This window comes from Grampus griseus (assembly GCF_964374135.1).
Source record: "Grampus griseus genome assembly, chromosome: 10".
NCBI classification, from domain to species: domain Eukaryota; kingdom Metazoa; phylum Chordata; class Mammalia; order Artiodactyla; family Delphinidae; genus Grampus; species Grampus griseus.
The window spans coordinates 41,033,671-41,054,972 of record NC_139004.1 but is presented as its reverse complement, the minus strand read 5'-3'; the positions used below and the strand labels follow the sequence as shown (position 1 = coordinate 41,054,972).

The 21,302-nt window shown below is 39.1% G+C and overlaps 1 protein-coding gene across 16 annotated transcripts in view; it reads right to left on the bottom strand.

Annotated features, from left to right (window-relative positions):
* Positions 1–21,302, bottom strand: part of MLIP (muscular LMNA interacting protein) — a 293,069-nt gene that overhangs the window by 32,188 nt on the left and 239,579 nt on the right. For 14 of the 16 annotated variants that reach the window (XM_082662662.1, XM_082662672.1, XM_082662671.1 and 11 more), the window contains one exon: positions 20,412–20,618. The exons of the other annotated variants lie outside the window; for them this stretch is intronic. In XM_082662662.1, coding sequence (XP_082518788.1) covers positions 20,412–20,618 — 207 coding nt within the window. The remainder of the gene's footprint in view (positions 1–20,411; positions 20,619–21,302) is intronic. 16 annotated transcript variants of the gene reach the window in all.

The following is a 21,302-nucleotide window of genomic DNA, read 5'->3' as shown; positions in this document are numbered from 1 at the left end:
AACTCACAGCTAACAAAACCATAACTCATGCCTGAAGGAAGCTTACCTGACATGCACATTTTCTCTGTAAGGCACATCCATCACAACATTCTTGCATTTGAAACACTAGACAGCACTGCAGCACTAGGCTTAGGGGCCATTTAAAATAGCAAAATCACCAACAGAAAAGCACAATAATTCCAAACACGTGGGACTAGATTGTCCATGAAAAGAACCATTACTTATAACGTAAGAAAAACAAAACAAAACATCACCTTGTTCACCTCAGCTGGGAACATGTGCACAGGTCAATCAAATTTTCCACTGTTCCCATATGTCCACACATGACCACAGAAGTGCAGTGAGTACTGACTTTTTAGTGAGTAGGCAAATTCACAAATATGGAATCTTGTGGAATTCCCTATGGCAAAGGGAGCAGGAACAGAAGAGGAGAGAATATGTAGAGTCTCTAAGCTGATGGTTCTGAGATGGCCTCAGAATTTATCTGCTCCCAGAATGTAGGTATCAATAGCAATACATGCTATAGATGCTCCCATACATGCTATAGATGTTCAGGATTAGCTGACCTAGAGCCAATAAAGTCATGTCGTGCAGGTGAAGAAAGAAGGATGCAGTGATGTATTATAGGATTGATGGTCATGTACCAGCCAGAACTGAGGACACGCCAAAGGATATCAGCATCCACATACAACAGAGGAAGGTCAGAGACCTCCTGGTACCCTGAGGTTTGGGTTTCTAATAAGGTTGTGCTAGGAGCATTTGTTTTAGGGTTAGTGGTAGAGTTTTTAGTAGTGTTATACATTTTAGAGAGTGAGAAGGTGGAGATTGTGTTTTAGTTTAATGGGTTGGGAGATTGGGTTGTTTACGATATAGGGGATTTTGGGTCTTTTAATGAGGAAGCTATGGGAATTGCTGCTTTATACAGTTATGGTACTTGATTGGTGATTGTTACAGGTTGGTCATTGTTTATTGGTGTTGTGGTTATTATGGAGATTACTCGGGGTAACTAAATAAGAGCATACCAAGGGTAATAGTGATAAGGAAAGATAAAAAGTAAAGTTTGATAAGGGCTTGTTGGTTTGAGGTTAGTATGGAAGCCTTTAGTTGAATAAAGGCTGTAGTTTTTGGTAAGATGATTTCTAGTCAAGTTAGGTCTAGTAGAGAGGTTGCTAGTTTTTGGCTTATTGATAGGTTTAGGTGAGCGGATAGGCGATGTATGATTGTGGGGAAATATCCTAATAGAGTGGAGAATTTAGTGGAGTTTGAGGGGTGTATATATTTTAAGTTTTGTGTTTTGAGGTTGATTTCGAATGCAAGAATAAAGCCTAAGGTCGTTATTATGAGAGTGGTTAGTTTTAGGTGTAAGGGTATGGTTATTAAGGACGTGGTCATTGGAGGAATATTGTTGGATAGAATGAATCCAGCGAAGATGCTTCTGATTAATAGACGTTTGATAGGGTTAGTTAATAGGGGATTATTTTCATTAATGTTCATGAAGGGAGGGAAGTGAGGTTGTCCTAGTAGTGTAAAGAAGATGATGCGAGTGCTATAAATAGCTGTGAGGGAGGTAGCGGTTAGAGTTAATAATAGGGCTCAGGCGTTGGTATAAGACGAAGTGGCGGCTTCAATGATGGTCTTTAGAGTAGAATCCAGTGAGGAATGGTATTCCTGTTAGTGCCAGACAGCCAATGATAAGGGCAGTTGTGGTGAAGGGAAGGGCTTTGTATAGTCCGTCCATTTTTCAAATGTCTTGTTCGTTGTTTAGGTTATGGATGATAGAGCCGGAACATAAGAATAATATAGCTTTGAAGAAGGCGTGTGTGCAAATGTGTAGAAATGCTAGGTAAGGCTGGTTGAGACCAATTGTTACTATTATGAAGCCTAGTTGGCTGGAGGTGGAAAAAGCAATAATTTTTTTGATATCGTTTTGGGTGAGGGTGCAAATGGCTGTGAATAAGGTGGTGAGGGCTCCCAGAGAAAGAGTTATTGTTTGAATGAGTTTGTTGTTTTCTATTAGAGGGTGGAAGCGGATAAGTAGGAAAATTCCTGCTATAACTATTGTGCTTGAGTGGAGTAGGGCTGAGACTGGGGTGGGACCTTCTATTGCTGAAGGGAGTCAGGGGTGAAGTCCGAATTGGGCTGATTTTCCAGCTGCGGCTAGTACGAGTCCTATGAGAGGAAGGTTTAAGGAGTTTTGGTTGAGTATGAAGAAGATTTTGTTGTAAATCTCAAGTGTTTATGTTAGATAGAAATCATGGTATTGACATAAGGAATCCGATATCTCTGATGCGATTATATAAGCTTGAAGGGCGGCTGTGTTTGCGTCTGTCCATCCGAATCATCAGCTGATGAGTAAGAAGGATATAATGCCTACTCCTTCTCATCCAATGAAGAGTTGAAAGAGATTGTTAGCTGTGATGAGGATAAGTATAGTGATGAGGAAGAGGAGCAGGTATTTGAAGAATTGGTTGATGTGGGGGTCAGAGTGTATATATCATATTGAGAATTCTGTGATTGATCATGTGATGAACAGTGCCAAGGGCATGAACATGAGTGAAAAGTAGTCTATTTTGAAGCTAAGTGTTAGTTTAAGGGTTTGGATGGTAATTCAGTGTCAATTTGAAATAAGTGCTTCTTGGTTTGTGTGAAGATGTATTATTGTTGGGATTATGCTAGTGAAGAAGGTGGAAAGGACAATATTTTTTACATAGTGTTTGTACTTGTTGCTTTTGTAGAGGTTTGTGTTGGATATTATGATTGGGGCAGTCAAGATTAGTAATGTGAGTAAAGCAGAGGAAGTGAATAGGTTTATTACTTTTATTTGGAGTTGCACCAATTTTTTGGTTCCTAAGACCAATGGATAACTGTTATCCTTTAAAAGTTTGAAAAAGCCACATTGTTAGGTGTGGAGGCATGAGTTAGCAGTTCTTGCAATACTTTTTTGGTAAATAAGAAGTTTTGGTCTTCTGTCACTAGTTTCACAAACTAGTGTTTTTCTTAAACTATATTTACAATAAAGGGGACCTAGGACAATTTTGGGGTTTAGTGATAGAAGTAGTAGGAGAATGACGTGTAGGGCTACTGAAGCGTGCTCTCGCGTGAGGGAGGGGGTGAGGTTGTTGATATGGTGAGTATGTTTGCCGTGTTCTGTTGTGATTAGCATATACAGGGAGTAGAGAGCAGTGATTACAATATTTGTTCCTATTAGGATAATAGTGAGGTTTGATCATGAGAAGGCTGATACAACCACGAGTAGTTCTCCAATCAGGTGGATGGTGGGGGTTAGAGCGAGGTTTGTGAGGCTTGCTAGTAGTCATCAGGTGGCTATTAGTGGGAGAAAGATTTGTGGGCCTCGTGCTAGGATTATGGTTTGGCAGTGGATTCGTCCATAGTTTGAGTCTGCCAGGCAGAATAGTATAGAGGATGTGAGGCCATGGGCGATTATTAGAGTGGTAGCTCCTATGTAACTTCAGGGGGTTTGGATAAGGATAGCTGCGATAACGAGTGCTATGTGGCTAACTGAGGAGTATGCGATGAGTGATTTTAGGTCTGTTTGACGTAAGCAGATAAAGCTGGTTATGATTATTCCTCACAAGGAGAGCATGAGGAAAGGGTAGCCTACATGTTCTCTCAAAGGGTTAAGCATTGATGTAATTCGTAGTATGCCGTAACCTCCAAGTTTTAGTAGTACAGCTGCAAGGACTATTGAACCTGCGATAGGGGCTTCTACGTGTGCTTTGGGTAGTCAAAGGTGTAGTCCGTACAGAGGTATTTTTACTAGGAAAGCTATTATACAGGCTAGTCATATGAGAGCGTTGGATCAGGAAGTGGACAGTGGTTGGGCTCAGTGTTGTAATAATAGGAAATTTAGAGATCCTGTTGTATTTTGCAGATATGTTAATACTACTAATAAAGGGAGGCACCCGGTTAGTGTGTAGAATAGGAAGTAGAGTCCTGCATTGAGTCGTTCTGTTTGGTTACCTCAGCGAGTAATAATAATGAGAGTGGGGATTAGTGTGGCTTCAAATATGATGTAGAATAGGATTAGTTCTGTGGCGGTGAATGTTATAATTAGGAGTGTTTGTAATATAATTAGTATTGTATATAAAGCTTTTTTCAGATGAGTGGTTCTTTGAGAAGGTGGGATTGGCTTGCTATTAGTATCAAGGGAAGAAGTCATATTGTTAGGATTAGGAGTGGTGTGGAGAGGGGGTCAGAGAAGAATGTTAGGGAGTAATTAAGGCTGTTGTCCTTGAGTTGATTGAGGAGGAGTAGGCTGGTAAAGCTGATTAGTAGGCTATGAGTTGTGGAACTAATTCAGATAAAGTTGCTTTTTGATAGTCAGGTTAGGGGTATTAGTATGATAGTGGGAATGATGAATTTTAGCGTTGGAGGAGATTGAGGCTTTGTACGTAGTCAGTGCCGTATGTGTCGTAGATTATGACTAGTAGGGCTAGTCCAATGGCTGCTTCACAGGCTGTGAATACTAGGAGAATAATTGGTATCATGCTGGCCAAGGTGAAGTGTGAATTTAGGATTGTGAGAGCTGCTAGGATGAAGAGTGATACCATTATACCCTCTAGGCCGAGTAGTGCAGATATTAGGTGGGATCGGTATATTAATAGGCCTACAAGAGATATGGTGAAGGCTATTAGGATATTTATATGGATTAGAGACATTTGGTAATTGTGAGTTTGAATCACAGTCTAGTGGGTCGAAATCACTTGTTTTGTTTTAAACTAAGTACCATATTTGTCTCATTCTAAGCCCTTTTGGGTTCATTCGTAGGCTAAACTGGCTGCTAGTAGGGAGATTAAGAATAAGGTTATAGTAACTATTGTGCTTAGGTTGTTTGTTTGGGTTGCTCAGGGGAGGGGAAGTAGGAGGGCGATTTCCAAGTCAAAGAGAAGAAAGATAATTGCTACCAGAAAGAATTTTATGGAGAAAGGTAGGCGGGCAGATCCTATAGGGTCAAATCCGCATTCATAGGGGCTTGTTTTTTCTGCATACATGTTTAGTTGAGGGAGTCAAAAAGCGATAAATACGAATAGTAAGGCTAGTGTTGTATTTGTTAGTAGTTTTAATAGGAGATTTATTGTTCTTTTTCGGAGTGTACCAAAACTAACTGATTGGAAGTCAGTTGTACTTATTAATACTAAAAGGACTATGAACCTCATCAATAGATAGATACGTAGAGAAATAGTCATACGACATCTATGAAATGTCAGTATTAAGCAGCGGCTTCGAAACCGAAGTGGTGATTTGATGTGAAGTGGAATTATATTTGGCGTATGAAACAAATGATGAGAAAAGTGGATCTGATGATGACGTGTAGTCCGTGGAAGCCTGTGGCCACAGAGAAAGTGGACCCGTAGATTCCGTCTGAGATGGTGAATGGGGCTTCGTAGTATTCTGATGCTTGGAGTAGGGTAAAATAAAGGCCGAGTATGATTGTGATGAAAAGGGCTTGAAGTATATGTTTGCGGCTTCCTTCTCTGAGACTGTGATGGGCTCAGGTGATAGATACACCAGAGGCTAGTAATACAGAGGTGTTAAGGAGTGGGACTTCTAAAGGGTTTAAGGGGTGGATGCCTATTGGTGGCCAGCATCCACCTAGTTCGGGAGTGGGGGCAAGGCTTGAGTGGTAAAAGGCTTAAAAAAAGCCTGTGAAAAATAGGACTTCTGATAAGATGAATAAGATTATTCAGTATCGAAGTCCTTTTTGGACAGTTGGTGTGTGGTGGCCCTGGAAAGTGTTTTCTCGGATGATGTCTTGCCATCATTGGCACATTGTTAGGATGTTTGTGAGCAAGCCCAAGATTAGTAGAATTATTGAGTTGAAGTGGTATCATATGATTAGGACTGATGTTATAAGAAGTGCTGAGAGAGCTCCTGTGAGGGGCCAAGGACTGGGGTTTACTATGTGGTATGAGTGGGTTTGGTGGGTCATTATGTATTGTCATGCAGGTATAAGCTTATTGGGACAGTGAATACGTAGGCTTGAATTAAGGCGACAGCGAATCCCAGGATGGTTAACAGAGTAAGAATGGAGAATGTGATGAGAGCTGTGAATAGGCTGGTGCTTATTAGTGCAAGAGTTGTTTTTCCAATTAGATGTAATAATAAGTGGCCTGCTGTAATGTTGGTGATTAGTCATACGGCTAGTGCTACTGGTTGAATAAGTAGGCTAATAGTTTCGATAATTACTAATATGGGAATGAGGAAAGTGGGTGTGCCTTGTGGTAGAAGGTGGGCTAAGGATGTTTTTGCTTTGTTGCGGAAACCTGTAATAATGGTGCCAGCTCATAGAGAAATAGCCATTCCTATGTTTATTGAGAGTTGTGTGGTAGGTGTAAATGAGTGGGGTAATATTCTAAGAAGATTTGTGGAGGCAATAAATAGGAGAAGTGAGATAAGTATTAGAGATCAGGTTTGTCCTTTAAGGTTATGTGTATTTATTAACTGTTTTGATGTAAGTTTGGTTAGTCATTGTTGAATGGAAATTGTGAGATTGTTAATTAGTTGATTTGGTGTTGGGAATAACATAGTGGGGAATATAATAATTAGAGTGATGACAAGGATGCCTAGTATTACTGGGACCATGAAAGGGGTAAATAGATTTTCGTTCATATAATGTTTCAAGGGGTTTGTTGTTTTTGTGTTTTGGTGAATATTAATTTGGGGTTGGGGGAGTAGAAATGTTTGGAGATTTTTAGTTGGAATAGTGTGAAGAGGGTTAGGAATATAGATAGGATAGTAAGGAGTCATGTTGATGTATCTAGTTGTGGCATGTCATTAAGGGGAGCTTTGGCTCTCAATCTTTAACTTAAAAGCTTAACGCTAGTTTAGCTTCTTAATGAGATTATAGTATGGATGCAGATCATTTTTCAAAGTTCTCTAAGGGTACTAGTTCGAGAACAATTGGTATAAAACTATGATTTGAGCCACAGATTTCTGAACATTGCCCATAGAATAAGCCTGGTTGTGTTGATATTAAGGTTGTTTGGTTTAGGCGTCCAGGGATTGCATCTGTTTTTAGGCCTAGGGAGGGAACAGCTCATGAGTGTAGCACGTCTTTGACTAGTATTCGGATTGTTATTTGTATAGGTAAGACTATTTGATTGTCCACTTCTAGTAGTCGTAGTTCTCCTGGTTTTAGGTCTGATGTTGGGATTATGTAAGAGTCGAAGTTTAGGTGTTCATAGTCGGTGTATTCGTAGCTTCAGTATCATTGGTGGCCTATTGTTTTTACAGTCAGAGAAGGGTTATTAATTTTGTCTATTATGTAGAGGATTCATAGGGAGGGTAAGGCAATTAGAATTAAAATGGTGGCTGGGAGGATAGTTCAAACAGTCTCTACTTCTTGGGCGTCTATTGTGCTGGTATGTGTTTGTTTGGTTGTAAGTATTATGGTGATGATATAGAGGACTAGGGAGCTAATTAGGAAAATAATTATTAATGTATGATCATGGAAGTGTAGGAGTTCTTCTATAATGGATGATGTTGCATCTTGGAAGCCTAGATGAAAGGGATATGCCATGGAGATATACAGAATTTTCCCTTGTGACTTAACTTTGACAAAGTTATGTAAGGCTTTACTAATATCTCATTTATAAAGAGAGACATAGTTGTTATGGTGTTGGCTTGAAACTGATTAGAGAGGGTTCAATTCCTTCCTTTCTTGATCATTTTGGGTTGACATATGCTGGTTCTTCAAATGTATGATATGGTGGAGGACATCCATTTAGTCATTCAATGTTTGTGGAGGTGAGGTCTACTGTTAATACTTTTCGTTTGGATGTAAATGCTTCTCAGATAATGAAAATTATTAGTATAACTGCTGTTAGTGAGATGAAAGAGCCTATTGATGAAATAGTGTTTCATGTTGTGTAGGCGTCTGGGTAGTCGGAATATCATCAAGGTATGCTGGATAAGCCTAAGAAATGCTGTGGGAAGAATGTTAGGTTTACACCTAATAATATAATTATAAAGTAGATTTTTGCTCATGTTGAGTTAAGTGTGTATCCTGAGAATAGTGGGAATCAGTGGACAAACCCTCCTATGATGGCGAAGACAGCTCCAATTGAAAGTACATAGTGAAATTGGGCGACTACGTAGTAGGTATCATGGAGAACAATATATAGTGATGAATTAGCTAGAACGATGCCAGTTAGGCCACCTACTGTGAAGAGGAAAATAAAGCCTAGGGGTCATATTAGATCAGGGGATCATTTAATATTCCCTCCGTGAAGTGATGCTAATCAACTAAAGACTTTTACTCCTGTGGGGATAGCAATGATTATAGTGGCTGATGTAAAATATGCTCGCGTGTCGACGTCTATACCAACCGTGAATATATGATGAGCCCATACAATAAAGCCTAAGAACCCGATAGAAACTATGGCTCAGACTATTCCCATATACCCGAAAAGTTCTTTTTTTCCTGAGTAGTAAGTTACAGTGTGTGAAATTATTCCGAAGCCAGGTAAGATTAGACTATATACTTCGGGGTGGCCAAAGAATCAAAATAGGTGCTGATACAGGATTGGGTCTCCTCCTCCTGCAGGGTCAAAGAAGGTTGTGTTTAGGTTCCCGCCAGTTAATAGTATGGTAATTCCGTCTGCTAAGACGGGTAGTAATAGGAGTAATACTGCTGTGACTAGGACTGATCATACGAAGAGGGGTGTTTGGTATTGGGTTATAGCGGGTGGTTTTATGTTAATGATAGTTGTAATGAAATTGATAGCTCCGAAGATTGAGGATACAATGGCTAGGTGTAGAGTGAAAATGGTAAGGTCTACTGAGGCTCCTGCATGTGCTAGGTTTCCGGCTAAAGGGGGATATACAGTTCAGCCTGTGCCCACACCAGCTTCAACCATTGAGGATGCTTTTAGTAATAGGAAGGAAGGAGGAAGTAGTCAGAAGCTTATGTTGTTTATATGGGGAAAAGTTATGTCAGGTGCTCCAATTATTAAGGGAACTAGTCAGTTTCCAAACCCACCGGTTATGATAGGTATGACTATGAAAAAAATTATCACAAAGGCATGGGCTGTTACTAGTACATTATAAACTTGGTCGTCTCCGATTAGTGTGCAAGGTTGACCTAGTTCAGCGCGAATTAATAAGCTTAGGCCCATGCCTACTATTCCTGCTCAGGTGCCAAATAACAGGTATAAGGTGCCAATGTCTTTGTGGTTAGTTGAGAATAGTCAGCGATTTATGAACATAGGTAAAATGGCCGAGTAGGTATTAGACTGTAAATCTAAAGGCAGAGGTAGAGTCCTCTTTTTGCCAAGTCCTGTGGTGAATGTTCATCTTGAATTGCAAATTCAAGGAAGCAGCTTCAATCCTGCTGGGACTTCTCCCGCTTTTCTTTTCTCGGGGCAGGAGAAGTAGATTGAAGCCAATTGATTAGGGTATTTAGCTGTTAACTAAAAGTTTGTGGGAGATGTATCCCTCCAATCTAGTGAGGATTTAGCTTAATTAAAGTGTTTGATTTGCATTCAATTGATGTAAGGTATAGTCTTGCAATCTTTATTAGGCAGGGGTTAAGTAAATTATACTTGCTTAGGCCTTTAAAGGCTCTTGGTCTGATTTAACCTAAACTCCTACAGGAAGATGGAGAGTATTGGTGTGAGAGGTAAGAGTATTGTGGATATTATGATTGCTGTTGGTAGAAGGGTTATTTGTTTTGTGGAGTGAAATTGTCGTATTTTTATGTTGTTTGTAGAGGGGAATAGGGTTAATGCTGTGGAGTAGGCGAGGCGTATGTAGAAATATAAGTTGATTAGTGCTGTAATGGCTATGAATGTTGGTATAATAAGAATATCATTTTTTGTTAATTCTTGAATAAGCATTCATTTGAGTATGAAACTTGAAAGTGGAGGGAGTCCTCCTATGGAGAGTAGGGTGAGCATGGTGAGGGTTGTGGTGTTGGGTATTATGTTTCATGTTTGGGGTAGTGATAATGTAGTGGTGGTTGAGTTTTGGATGAATAACATGAACATGGTGAAAGTTATTGTGATATAGATTAGTAAGTTTAGTAAAGTTAGGGTTTGGTTATATAGTAGGATAGTTGTTATTCATCCTATGTGGGTGATTGATGAGTAGGCCATAATCTTTCGGAGTTGTGTTTGGTTTAGTCCACCTCAGCCTCCAACTAGGATAGAAAGTAAAGATATAATTAGTATTAGATGTAGGTTGATTGATGGTGAGATTTTATAGAGGATTGATAGGGGTGCAAGTTTTTGTCATGTGAGTAGGATTAGGCCTGTAGTTAGGGGAATGCCTTGTGTTACTTTGGGTAATCAGAAGTGGAAGGGGGATAGTCCTAGTTTGATAGCTAGGGCCATTGTTATTAGTATAGATGCTGTTGGGTTGAATAGTTTTGTGATGGTCCATTGGCCGGAGTGTAGTAGGTTAATAATGACTGCTGTTATGAGTAGCGTGGATGCGGTAGTTTGTGTTAGGAAATATTTAGTGGAGGCTTCTGTGGCTCGGGGATTAGAATTTTTTATTATGATGGGGATAAGGGCTATTGTATTTATTTCAAATCCAATTCAGGCAAATAGTCAATGAGAGCTGGTGGTTATGATTACTGTTCCTAGGATGAGGTCTATTAGGATAATGATAAGGATGGATGCATTTATTAGTATGGGAAGGGTATAAACCAACATTTTCAGGGTATGGGCCCGATTGCTTGTTTAGCTGACCTTACTGTAGATTATAGTGTAACATGGTAGCACAGAGAACTTTGAATTCTTAGGGGTAGGTTCGATTCCTACTATTCTAGAAATAAGAGGGTTTAAACCTCTATTATTTACTCTATCAAAGTAACTCTTTTGTCAGACATATTTCTTGTCTTTTATGTTTGAGGGGGAATGCCTGCTATTATAATGGGCAGTGAGACGTGTCATATACAGAGGACTAGTGTTAGGGGAAGGAAATTCTTTCAGAGTAGGTGTATTAATTGATCATATCGGAATCGGGGGTAAGATGCTCGAATTCATAGGAAGGATATTGTGAGCAGTAGTGTTTTGTGTTTTGACAATGAGGATTTTTATGTATAGTTCTGGTGTGTAGGGGTTGTGGAATGCTCCTAGAAATAAGATAGTTGTGAATATATTTATTATAATGATGTTGGCATATTCTGCTAGGAAGAATAGGACGAAAGGGCCTGCTGCATATTCTACATTGAAGCCGGATACAAGTTCTGATTCTCCTTCTGTTAAATCAAAGGGGGCTTGGTTAGTTTCTGCCAAGGTGGAAATGAATCATATTATGGCTAATGGTCATGAAGGAAAAAATAGTCATAGTTGTTCTTGCGTTGTGGTTAGTGTGGATAAGGTAAAGGAGCCGTTTATTAGGAGTACTGATAGGAGGATAATGGCTAGTGTTACTTCATATGAGATTGTTTGTGCTACTGCTTGGAGAGCTCCAATTAGTGCGTATTTTGAGTTGGAAGCTCAGCCGGATCACAGGATAGAGTAGACGGCTAGGCTGGATATTGCTAGCATGAATAATATTCCTAGGTTTATGTTGATGAGAGGATATGGTATGGGTAGGGGGCTTCATATTGTGAGGCCTAGGGTTAGGGTAAGTATGGGTGCGATGATAAATATAGTGGTGGAGGATGTAGCTGGTCATAGGGGTTCTTTAGTGAATAGCTTGATTGCATCAGCAAAGGGTTGGAGCAGGCCATGTGGGCCCATGATGTTTGGTCCTTTTCGGAGTTGTATATAACCTAGGATTTTGCGCTCTACTAGTGTTAGGAATGCTACAGCTAAGAGGATAGGGAGGACGAGTGTTAGGATGTTAATTATAAACATTTTGTTGGGGAGAGGATTTGAACCTCTGGGTGTAAAAGTTTAAGTTTTATGCAATTGCCAGACTCTGCCACCTCAACAAAGCCCTGGTCTTGGGCAGGTATGATTTGCGCTTATTTATTAAGCTGAGATTAGATCATTAATTGTTTGAAGGCACTTATTTGAAGTTGGTCTTATTTCTCTTGTCCTTTCGTACTGGGAGAAATGCATAATAGATAGAAACCAACCTGGATTACTCCGGTCTGAACTCAGATCACGTAGGACTTTAATCGTTGAACAAACGAAACCTTAATAGCGGCTACACCATTAGGATGTCCTGATCCAACATCGAGGTCGTAAACCCTATTGTCGATATGGACTCTAGGATAGGATTGCGCTGTTATCCCTAGGGTAACTTGTTCCGTTGATCAAAACTTTGGATCAATAAGTGATACTATGCTTTGGCTAGTAGGCCTAGGCTTTAATCACTCGGAGGGTTTTTTGTACTCCGAGGTCACCCCAACCGAAATTGTCAACCCATATAAAGCTTTGTTAGCCCTTGGTGGTTTGGGTTTGTGATTTTGGGGTTGATTAATTGAAGCTCCATAGGGTCTTCTCGTCTTATTTTGTTATCCCCGCCTCTTCACGGGGAGGTCAATTTCACTGATTAAAAGTAAGAGACGGTAAAACCCTCGTGTGGCCATTCATTCAAGTCCTTATTTAGAGAACAAGTGATTATGCTACCTTTGCATGGTCAGGATACCACAGCTGTTTAATGATTGTCACTGGGCAGGCAGTGCCTCTAATACTGGTTATGCTAGAGGTGATGTTTTTGGTAAACAGGCGGAGTTTGTGTTTGCTGAGTTCCTTTTACTTTTTTAAATCTTCCCTTAATGCACGCCTGTGTTGGGTTAACAGTGTTTTTAATAAATAATTTAGTGTTGGGTTATATTTACTAGCTGTTAATTATCAGTATATTATCAGTTACTGATGTAAGCTTGTGAGAGGAGAAAAATTTCTTGTTACTCATGTTAACAGTATTGCTTCTATAGTTGTATAGATTAGTCCAATAGTCAGGCTAGGAGTGGGTTTACTTATTGTTGGAATTAAAACATTGTTTTATTGTCGAGCTTGAACGCTTTCTCAATTGGTGGCTGCTTTTAGGCCAACTATGGTTTATGTTTATATTACTCTCTAGTTAAGGTTGTATCCATTTCTAAAAAGCTGTACCTTTTTAGACTAATGATTAAATATACGTTAAGACTTGATGTGGTTTTTAGTATTATTTAACGTTGAACTGAAATTCCTTTCTTGGACAACCAGCTATCACCAGGCTCGTTAGGCTTTTCACCTCTATTATAAGTCTTCTCACTATTTTGCCACATAGATGAGTTTGTTCTGGTTACTGCTTGTAAGTAGCTCGTCTGGTTTCGGGTAATTTAGCTTAAGGTCTCTTTGCTAAGTTGTTACTAGTTAAGTCATTATGCAAAAAGTACAAGGGGTAAGCTTTGCTTTTTTTTACTTTTAGTGTTTCTTTCATATTTCCCTTACGGTACTTTCTCTATAGCGCCATTGGTGATTAAATTTCTATCTCCTATACTTTAGATGTATGATGAATGTTTTATTTGATTAGTTTATGGTAGTAGCTATGGGAGGGGGTGTGGGCTAGGTTTAGTTCAAGATATACACGGGTTGTGGAATCTTCTAGGTGTAAACTAGGTGCTTTGTTTAAGCTACATCTTGTTTTATCCAAGCACACTTTCCAGTATGCTTACCTTGTTATGACTTGTCTCCTCTCGTAGCTTAGCATGGGTTAGTGAGCTGGGGCTCTGCTGTGGTACTTGAGGAGGGTGACGGGCGGTGTGTGCGTGCTTCATGGCCTTATTCAATTAAGCACTCTGCTCTTAAATTACTACTAAATCCTCCTTTGGTTTTTAGATTTCATAAAAACTTTCGTGTGGGTATGAGGGGTGTTCTTAGTATAGAAAATGTAGCCCATTTCTTCCCATCCCATAGGTTACACCTTGACCTAACATTTTTATGTATGGTAGTTATGCTTACTTTCGCTCCCTTTTAGGGTTTGCTGAAGATGGCGGTATATAGACTGAAGTAGCAAGGGTTGGTGAGGTTAATCGGGGTTTATCGGTTACAGAACAGGCTCCTCTAGAGGGATATGAAGCACCGCCAAGTCCTTTGAGTTTTAGGCTGTTGCCAGTAGTACTCTGGCGAATAGTCTTGTTTTGTGACTATTTAGGTTTATGACTAAGCATAGTGGGGTATCTAATCCCAGTTTGGGTCCTAGTTGTCATGTACTCAGATTGTACTAAAGTCACTTTCGTGGTTTAGCTTAGTTTTAATTATGGCTTTTTACAGCTTAATTAGGATTTGACTTTATTCTGTGTGATTCCTTAACACTCTTTACGCCGTGTCTCTATTAATTTGGGTCAACCGTATGACCGCGGTGGCTGGCTCGAAGTTTATCAACCCTAGTTAACATGACTTAGTCAAACTTTTGTTCATGGCTTAATTTTTATCACTGCTGTGTCCCGTGGGGGTGTGGCTAAGCAAGGTGTTGTGAGCTGCTAGTGTAGCGTGCTTGATACCCGCTCCTTTTGATCTTTGTGATTTGGAGGACATTCTCACCGGGATGTGGATGCTTGTAATGTGTAAGTCTGTTAAGAATTAATAGAAAGGCTGGGACCAAACCTTTATGTTGATGGGGCTGGCGAGCCCATCTAGACATTTTCAGTGTCTTGCTTTATGAAAAATTTAAGCTACATTAACCTATGGGGTGTAAAAGATGTTCGTATAATTTCATTATGGGGCTTGTGTCAGATTTAGTATTGATTTATGAATAAAATGGTTCATAGATCTAGGGAGGAACCTGTATAGGGGGGTGGTGAATATCTAAGCAGATGATTAGTTTTGTATGGGATAAGAGGGTTTGATCCACTACGAGATACAGTTTTTTGAGCCCGGGGGGAATAGTGGAGTACTATGTCCTGTAACCATTAATTTAATTGCACATGTTGGTTGTGCTAGTCAAATAACAAATACATACAAGTCCAGCTACAATTTGCTTGACTGTGACAAGACCTTTTAAGGTCATAGCTGAGTCTGTGCAAATCCCTCCCCCAAAAATAAAAAATACCAAATGTATGAAACCTCAGTTATGTGTGAGCATGGACTGATTAGTCACTAACCCATCTAGATGTCTTATTTAAGGGGAACGAATGGGCGATTTTAAGTTAAAATTGTCCTGAAGTAAGAACCAGATGTCTTATAAAGATCACTGTTAGCTACCCCCACGATTTATGGGCCCGGTGCGAGAAGAGGGATCCCTGCCGAGTGGGTTGCTGGTTTCACGTGGCATGTTGATTAAGCTCGTGATCTAATGGAGCGGCCATAGTGTTAGCTGACTTGAATTTGTTTCAGGACATGTCCTATGTACGATCAATAATTTTATGTAATATGTAAAATTAATAAAATTTAATACGAGCTTTAACTGCTCGTGGGGAAAATAATTGAATGCACAGTTATACATAGCATGTACATATATACATTTACAGGAAGACGCTATTATTGACACGTGGAGGTACATGTGTGTATGATTTATATAACAAAAGTATTATAAAATAAATTATTTTCATTACTGACATAGCACTGTAGCCTTGTGGTTATTCTACAATAAACCTTTTTCAGGGAATAGTTTATGTAGAATTTCAGCTTTGGGTGCTGGCAGTGAGGCGCAATGCTTCTTCCTTGAGTCTCAGGGAGGTGTGGTTTTCTCCTTTTCCGGTTTACAAAGCTGGGGTATTTTGTTATACTACAAAGACTCTTCACTTTAGGAGTTTATTCTTGATAAGACTAGTTACTGGTATTAACACTAGGATTAGGAGAAAATATAAGATGGATGCTAATTGGCCTACAATTATGTATGGGTGTTCTACGGGTTGACCTCCAATTCACGTTAGGGTTAGGAGGTCTGCGACTAGTATTCAGAATAAAAGTTGGCTGAAGGGTCGGAATATTACGCTTCGTTGTTTAGATGTGTGGAGTATTGGGATGAACATTAGGACAGGATTGAGAGTAGTAGGGCTAAAACTCCTCCTAGTTTGTTGGGAATTGATCGTAAGATTGTGTATGCGAATAGGAAGTACCATTCTGGTTTAATGTGTGCTGGGGTGCTGAGTGGGTTTGCTGGGGTGTGGTTGTCGGGGTCTCCTAGCAGGTCAGGTGCGAATAAGGTTAGTGTAAGTAGGGTTAAGATTAGTAGTAAGGCACCTAGGATGTCTTTGATTGTGTAGTAGGGGTGAAATGGGATTTTGTCTGTGTTGGATGGAATTCCTGTGGGATTGCTAGATCCTGTTTCGTGGAGGAATAGTAGGTGGATGGTTGCTAGTGCTAGGATGATAAAGGGGAGAATGAAGTGGAAGGCAAAGAAGCGTGTTAGTGTTGTTTTGTCAACGGAAAAGCCACCTCAAATTCATTTGACTAGAGTGGTACCGATGTAGGGGATTGCTGATAGGAGGTTGGTAATGATGGTTGTGCCTCAAAATGATATTTTTCCTCAGGGTAGGATATAGCCTACGAATGCAGTAGCTATAACTGTGAATAGTAGTATTACCCCAATGTTTCATGTTTCTTGGAAGGCATGGGAGCCATAGTATAGGCCACATCCTACGTGGACGTAAAGGTAAATGAAGAATATGGAAGCTCTGTTTGCATGTAGATATCGAATAATTCAGCCATAATTAACGTCTCGGCAAATATGCGTGACAGATGAGAAGGCAGTTGTCGTGTCTGGTATGTAGTGTATTGCTAGGAATAGGCCTGTTAGGATTTGTACAATTAGGCAGAGACCAAGTAGGGAGCCAAAGTTCCATCATGAAGAGATGTTTGATGGGGTGGGAAGGTCGATAAATGTGTAATTGAGGATTTTTATTAGTGGGTGTGTTTTTCGAATGTTGGTCATTGGTGTTCTTGTTGAATGACAACGATGATTTTTCATGTCATTGGTCATGGTTGAAGTCCATGTGAGAATAATGATGACATACATTGTTTGTATTATAAGCATTATTTTTGTAATTAGTTTTGTGGGGGTTCTTCAAAGCCTTCACCTATTTATAAGGGTTTAGGAGTGATTGTGGGTGGTGGTGTTGGGTGTGGGATTGTTTTAAACTTTGGTGGTTCATTTTTAGGTTTAATAGTATTTTTGATTTATCTGGGGGGAATGTTGGTTGTGATTGGTTACACAACAGCTATGGCTACTGAGCAGTACCCTGAGGTTTGGGTTTCTAATAAGGTTGTGTTAGGAGCATTTCTTTTAGGATTAGTGGTAGAGTTTTTAGTAGTGTTATACGTTTTAGAGAGTGAGAAGGTGGAGATTGTGTTTGAGTTTAATGGGTTGGGTTGTTTACGATACAGGGTATTTGGGGTTCTGCCAGAACAGAATTGGTTTGAGACGACATGAATGATAAGTCTGAGGTGACAACATGGCACCCTGGGGGAACTGACAAGCAAGCATCTGAAGGTATAAAACTGGATCTCAGAGGAGAAGCAGAATTGGACATGTGGATTTGAGGATTATCAGTACAAGTAAGATCACCCCAGAAGCCTGTGAGTAGGTGAATATCTGAAGTGAGGCAGTTAGAGAGAAGAGGTAGAGGAGGACATGTCCACCAAGAAAACAAAGAAGGAGCAGCCAGGGAGTTGAAATGTACATATTATCCCAAGAGCAGAATGATGACAGAGATTCAAGAGTGAATGATCAACGGTGTCAACTGCTAAAAGGCATAAAAGAGATAGAAGACTCAGAAAATTCAGCTGAGTTTGCTGACAAGCAGTTTACCCTTGAGAGAGAAATTTCAGTAGAGTGGTTGAGGTGAAAGACAAAATGCCTTCGAGAATGAATTAAAGAGTAACTTACAGAAGAGGGATGGCTACTGATCACTTTGAGAGAAAGTCTTGAAATTTCTAGGTTTGTAGCATCAGCAAGGAAAAGGAAGGGGAAGTATTCATTTTATTTTGTGTTTTGAAGTTTCTGCATACAAAAAAGATGGGTTCAATGGAAAAAGAACAAATGAAGATGTAAGAGAGTGATGACATGCATACTAAAAGGATGGGTTCAATGGAAAAAGAACAAATGAAGATGTAAGAGAGTGATGGCAATGACAATTCAGGAAGGCTTATTAATACAAAGACCTAACTCTTATATGGTTCTTGTTATGTCCCAGGCACTATTCTAAGTGCTTTATACATATTAGTCCATCTTAATCTCATAATATTCTATTAAGACAGTACTATTATCATCCTCACTTGCCCACTGTCACCATCTGGAAGGAGTGGGTTCAAGAAATGAACTCAGATGGACTGACTAAAGACACCATGCTCTATCCATTGGGCTATGCTAGTTATAAGGGTTAAAGAAGGAAATAAGAGTAATGACTCCCTTCATGAGACAGGGAAAAGAGAGGAAATACTGGTTTAAGCACAATAACAGGGAAACACCTGAGCATCTTCATATATGATAGGACATTATATGAAGTTCATCATATGAACTAATGACAGTAAGAGAATAGAACAGGGATTAGTGTAAGTATTTAGGACAAGAGAGAAGCACACACTACAGATGAAACAGAAGAACAAAACTTGTCAAACATCTTCTGTAGCCCCAGTTGATAAGGGAGCCCTAGAGGCAGTTATGTAAGGTCAAGTTCAATGTGGACCTCTGGGGGAGGGGAGGGAAGGGAAGGTTTGAGTTTGGAGATGAGCCCAGCAGATAAAGCTGCAAAGTGAGATCTGGGAAGGATGTTAGGATATTGGAGAGAAGTTAATTTAAATGACAGTTATGTTTTACAATTTCAGACAAGAAGCTATTTTCAGTAAAAAAGAAACACAAGTCTTGATAACTTGGTATGCTATTGGCTGAATATTTACAACACAGTGTTTGTAAACATTGATATCAAATTGAGTAAAATTAATACATTTTAATAGGAGCAATTAAAATACAAAACTAAGCAACTGAATCTTCCATCAAGAAATGTTGTCTAACTACAACATCATCATCATCATCATTATTATTATTTCAGGTGTGAAAATATCAATAAATCTCAGACACTGAAAGATGAAATCTATTGTGAAGCTTGTGTAGACTGAAAATAGTTGTCTAGCCTCAAATGGCTTTCATATATTGTTTTTCACAGCCTGACCAAGCAAAGGCTAAATTATGAATGAAATACTGACTCTACCTTTGCTAAATGTCTCCAGAAAACACCACTAAAAATGTCAAAAGAAGAGCTATTTGAAGCAATTGATATCTATAAAATACAATTATAATCCTATCATAGATGATAATTTATATAAGAAAATGGTTGTTAGTATCAGAATTTTTAACTCTATTTAATAGCTAAATGGATGTCATAGACGTTGGCTAGTACTAAAAGAGGGAGAATTACAGATAATATAAAATCATTTTAAAATATCATACTCTCCCTGAAATACTTCTTTTTCTAGACCTAGAATGAAAAGCAACCAAGGCCATACAAATGTCATTCTGAACTTTGCCTAAAAACATTTGTTTTGCAGAAAACGGATGTTTTAAAAATTTAATTCAGGGTTGACAACTCAGTCATGATAAATGTTGTTAAATATAAAAAGATAATTTTTCCTCATATAATTATATTCACTTTTTAGATGATTCTTTGTGTTTAGACTGGGTTTATGAACATTTTTTTTAATGCTTTAAGGCCCAAGGAATATTGTTCAACTACATATGCCCTTGATTGATTTCCAAATATAGAGGTGTATTTCATTAAATATAGAGAATTTGCAAAACAAATGTTTTAAAACAAGATTTTACATTTAAAAAAAAGATTTAATTGCAGGTTGATTTTGACTAGTCAATTCTTTTAGAAAAGTTTCAAGGTCTGAGAGTCTGTGTTAAGCCAGAATGTCTTTATGGTGATGCTCAGAAGAGCAAAGGATGCTTATACATAAGCCTTCTGTGCTATTGACTGCTTGCTTCTAATAGAATATTTATGATTACATTCCAAAGCCAACTATAAGTATTTTTGCTTTTTTAAAAATATATATACATATTTTTTAGGTACTGAACACCTCATTACTTGTTACATATCCCATCACTATACATTATGAGGCAGATAGTTACATTTTTAAATAAAATATTAATATTTATTGCAGATATCTGCAGAAATTCTAATTACTTATTTGCCCACTGACTGCAATTATAAATGCTTCCTCATCAAGGTATTGTCATTTTAAGAAGCTTTTTAAGAATGTTAAACTAAGACTAGAAGATAAATTAATAATAGCACCTTTTAAGGTTTTGAAACATGTCTTGGGATTTCCACCTTGGGATTAGAACATGAAACAATGAGCAATGCAAATTAGGAAATGACTTTTAAAGGAAACATAAATATTTCATAATTCCCCAAGGTTAATTATTATCTTTTTTTTAAGGACATGTGTCTTCACACAAATATTTAACATTCTTAATATATTTAAATATTCTTAATATATGTTTCATCCACATATAAGTTTCGAAAGTTAAGCATGAAGAAGGTTCACAGCACAGGGCATTCTCACCTTATTATATGCGTTGTGACTAGACAGGGTGTGAGAATTCTCCTGTTCATCACTCAGGGAGAAGGAGGACAAGTGACTGAAGGGTCCTGGGGTAAGACAGTCAGCATGTGGGAGGGTCTGTGGATGCATCAGAGACTTAGCAGGAGGATGGAGTTTAGTTTGATATAAAGGATGGAGAGAAAAAGGCTTGGGAGGGACAGGCACATCCTGGGAAGAAGAAAGGCATAAAGAGGATGTTAGTGGGCAAAGGTCAAGCTCACTTGGAATTAAGTCTAAATATTATAGACTTTGCATCAGAATCTTTTACTAGTTGGAAGAAAACCTCCCATCATATTCTGGATCCTCACAAGACTCCTGCTTTTATAGTGCATTGTCTGTCTCTTCCAGTAATTCCCGTTGGTCGCCCATCTCCAGCCTCTCTTGCAGAACTGATCAAGTGCCCACAGAGTCTCCCAACAGGGCCATGTTTGTTTAAGGAAGGAGAGAGCTCATCCCAAAGTGGGGAGGATGGGACTAGAAGAATTTTCATTGAAGAGGTAGTAACAGTGGAAATTAATTTAAAGGTGCTTGTGATTTGGTCTGGAAGAAACTGGGGGCAGAAAGGGGGAGGGCATCATAGAGGGTATCAAATCATTGTATAATTCATGGTGCCATGAGTTTCCGGTTGAGCTGAGTATGGGGAAAGGCTCAGGAAGAGGTGAGTCTAGAAAGAATGAACGAAGATGTCCATTCCAGGCAGGGTGTTACTTTGGAAAGAAACTGGAGAACAAACAGACGTGGTCAAATGTAGAGGGGAAAGGTAATGAGGTCTTAACTAGAGAGGGTCTTTCCATCCCCTGGAAAGGGATGCCTGCCTGAGGAAGTCTTTGAGAAAGTAAGAGCAGCTAGATG